General features: G+C 36.9%; 1 protein-coding gene and 1 long non-coding RNA gene across 2 annotated transcripts; both read right to left on the reverse strand.

Annotated features, from left to right (window-relative positions):
• Positions 1-542: 542 nt before the first annotated feature.
• Positions 543-1,425, reverse strand: LOC18595050 (GATA zinc finger protein). The gene has a single exon (XM_007022824.3). The coding sequence runs from the start codon at positions 1,327-1,329 to the stop codon at positions 868-870; it is 462 nt and encodes a 153-aa protein (XP_007022886.3). The 5' UTR covers positions 1,330-1,425; the 3' UTR covers positions 543-867.
• Positions 1,426-2,572: 1,147 nt separating this feature from the next.
• On the reverse strand, positions 2,573-3,661 carry LOC148761941 (uncharacterized). Its single transcript, XR_016026933.1, has 2 exons — positions 3,331-3,661; positions 2,573-3,198 (listed from the first exon to the last, which is right to left on the reverse strand). It is a non-coding gene; the product is annotated as an uncharacterized LOC148761941 (long non-coding RNA).

Below are 3,661 nucleotides of genomic sequence, written 5' to 3' on the forward strand. Positions count from 1 at the left end.
ATATATATTCATATTGATTTCTCAAGGGGAGCACTGCTTTTCAAAGTGAGACCTTTGGAGCTGACCTTTTCAAACCCATTATGCATACGGTAGGGACACATTGAAAGCAATGCACACTTCCCCAGCACTCCTTTGTCTACTGCTCATTTGTTTAACTCCCAATCCAATCCGAACTAGTTGGTACAGGGATTTGTTTAGCTGGATTAGGCTTTCACCACCCAACAAACACGACAGGGTTACTCTTAAATGCTACAAAAAATATGTTTCTTAATTTTAGGTATCTGATTCTCACAGCTTTGCTTATCCCATCCATTACTATTTAGCATGAATGTTATACATACATGGGTTCTGTTAATATCTCACACCATCCCACAACTTGTTCTAATCTCTTCTTTACTTCCAATTTTTCCAAGCTCATCAGATAAGCACAAGTACTTTAACCAGATTTGTCCAGCAAAACACAGAAAAGAAAAAGAGAATAAACAGAAGACAATAACTTATCCCAATTGTTTCTAGCTAAGCAAATTTATACCCAGCATAAATTGTGGATTTATAAGCAAATTAATAAAGGGCACAAAGGGTTATGTACATCAACAATTGAAGTTTAGCAGACAAACAAACAAATTAAAAAGGAAAAAAAAAGTTAAAAGAAGAGAGAAAGGAAAAGATAAAGAAAGCAAAGGCAGCATTTTTAGTTTTTTTTTTTTCTTAGCTATGAAGTTTAACTAATATCACCCTCTTTAACTACTTTACATTGATCCTTCCTAAAGATATAGACCCAAACAAATAAAAATGAAAATGGGAAAAAAAAAAAAAAGAAATTGGGCAATCCACTGGAAAAGCTACATATTTTGAATCCATCCTAAATCACTTGCTGCCAATTAGGACTAAACTATTGTTGGTATTATTATTATTGTTGTTGTTAGTGGATGGGGATGATCTCTTGATAAGATAAATGAAAGCAGAAGCAGCCAACAATGCCACACCTGTGACGCCACAAACCAAGCTCCCCAGCAGCAGCACGTGCCTCAAGTGGTCACTCCCCCGGCGGCTGCTGCCTCCCGCCCACCACGACGTTTCGTTGGAATTCATGGCCTTGGGCAATGCCACCGTGGAGGGCGTCGAAGAAGAGGAAGACTTGGATTCCGCTCCGAAGAAGGACATCATCTCCGGTGACTTCAGCCCGGTCGGCGGCACGCTCTGGTACTCCAGACCGTGGTCGGAAGGGCGTAGCTCCCTGGCCACGGATTCCCCGATGATCATCATGGTGATCAACGGAAGATACGCGGCGATGGCTGCAGCAATTCTTGTTGTGCGGGAAGAAGCCATAGCTCTGTTCCTTTTTTTTGTTTTAGTTGGGAGATAGTTTAGGTGAAGGGAAAAGGCATTTACATTAGATATGCATGGTCTGAGAGCGACGTCGTTTGAGTGGAGAGCTTTATACCTTATTCTGTGTTTAGTGAATGTATTTGTCTGGACGCGGAAAAAGCGTGGCATAATGTCGGGGGACCTCACGGAAAAGTTTTCACTCTTCGCCGCTTGTTTCTTTGTCTTTAACTGCTATCCCCTTATTTTTCCCTTTCTTCCAAACTAATTGCTATAATTTTATCTATTTATTTATTTATTTAAAAAAACTATTGCAACTAGCTTTTTGAGTAAGCAATTATGGATTAATTAATTTAGTTTTAAATATAACATTAGACAAGATATAACTTTTGGGTCGAGATTTCAATTATGATTTGAATCAAATTTAATTATAATTGGACTTTAAATTGAAAAATAGAGAAACAACATCATAGTTTTTCTGTTGGAGTCTTTTCACTGGCATTTGTTATATCATGTGAAATTCACAACTACTTAATTTGTTTTGAAATCAAAGCCAATGATATGCATTATCATCTCTTCTTCTCACCTTTTCTCCTCTAAATCATAGGCATCATCTAATAAAATTGAAGTTTATACCTTCATCATCATTTACTCATAGGGGTGGTAATTCAGCAGGTACATATATACATTGTATAGCTTGAGTCACTTCAATTCAGTTAAACAAATTGAACATAAAATTCATAGGGTCCTATTTTAATAAGAAATAAAATATTTTGTTTGAGTTTTATGAGTAGTTAAGATAAGATAAAATAGGTCCAAGTTTGATAAAGTCAAACTAGTCTTTTGAACGGTAGTTACTCTAAGTAATTTGTCTATATAATTACCTTTTGAAGATTAGAAGGCCACATTATTATTATTAGGCTCTTTACCTACCCTACTGTTCATGTTGATACACATTTCCAGCTTCTTCTACCTCATTCTTTTACTTACCCTTACTTTACCATTATTGCTGGAGTTGGTAAAAAGCTTGGGTTGGCAAATGTGCCTTTGTAAAATACTGTGAAAAAGTGTTGTAAACAGTTAAAATGTCTGAAACGTAACTTCAACATTTCATTGGTATTTATCTAATTTTAGGTTTGAACAAATTATATTATTAGCTTTAAATAACTCAAAGTCTCAGCCTTTGAGTCCCTTAATATTGTGTTGGCTTGTCTAGTTTGGTTTGTTTATTATTCAAACAACAAGAAAAGCAGAGGAGTCCAAATTCATATTCATGAAGCTGTTGTTCACTACAAGGATTCATCTTTCACCTACTTGATCAGACGTTTTTCTTAACATATCATAACATGCATAATGATCTGAGAAAGTTGGAAGTAAAAAGAGGGAGGAAACATGTATTTCATAGAAGAAGGTAGTTGTTGCAGACTGTGTCAGGCTTTCAGCATTGCTTGGGGGATTTGATCCAGCACAGTGGTGGCTGAGTCTGTTGAGTAGAGAATTCAAAAATTGGCTTGACGCTTGCATCTTTTCAGGCTGATTATGCCCAACCTCCGTGCAAATTCTAAGTTTCCTCCATTAATTATCCGAGTAATAAATTGAGTTCCCTTGATTCACAGTTGGAAAAAGATTGAACTCAGACTAAAACAGATTGATTTCCTCCCAAGAACAAAGCACAATGGCTCAAAATTAAATTCCATCTCCATCCATTTTACATCTTCAAAATCCAACTTATAAACATGATCCCTGTGTGGACAAACCTTAGGATGTGTGCAGTCAGCAGCTTCGCAGACCAGTTTCTCATCCCAATCCACAAACTTGCCGATGAACCTCACAACGAGCAGGATATCTCCACATAATTCGACCAAGTAAAACCTGCAAGTACAAAGATTTAGTAAGTGACAGTTTTCAGGACAAGGAGGAACAAGATCCATCCTTTTTGCCTTGGAAAATCCCATATTTCAACACTATGATTGTTGGCATATGACATCTTGGTAGTGTGGATACCTAAAGTTAAGTAATTCGGTCCAGGAACCGTCTCCACTTTTATGATATGCAATCTTTTCCCCCTCCCTGCACAACAGAACCAATACACCATAGTTGTTATTAAAGTTGCAATCGGGGTTCTCCAGCTGCTGTCAGGATTATTGTTTTCCCAATAAAATAAGCTCCTGCTTGTTGCTTTTGATAGACATAACTATAACCTATTCAATATTATCTCCATGGATGAATGTATGAATGCTTCAACAACATGACATTTTGTTTGCTTGAAAATCATTATGAAATCCCGCCAAGAATCATTTCTAGCTGTTATGAAACTGCTGCGAGTGCATGACTT

Source organism: Theobroma cacao, chromosome 6, assembly GCF_053813885.1.
Source record: "Theobroma cacao isolate CCN51 chromosome 6, ASM5381388v1, whole genome shotgun sequence".
Classification (NCBI taxonomy): Eukaryota; Viridiplantae; Streptophyta; class Magnoliopsida; order Malvales; family Malvaceae; genus Theobroma; species Theobroma cacao.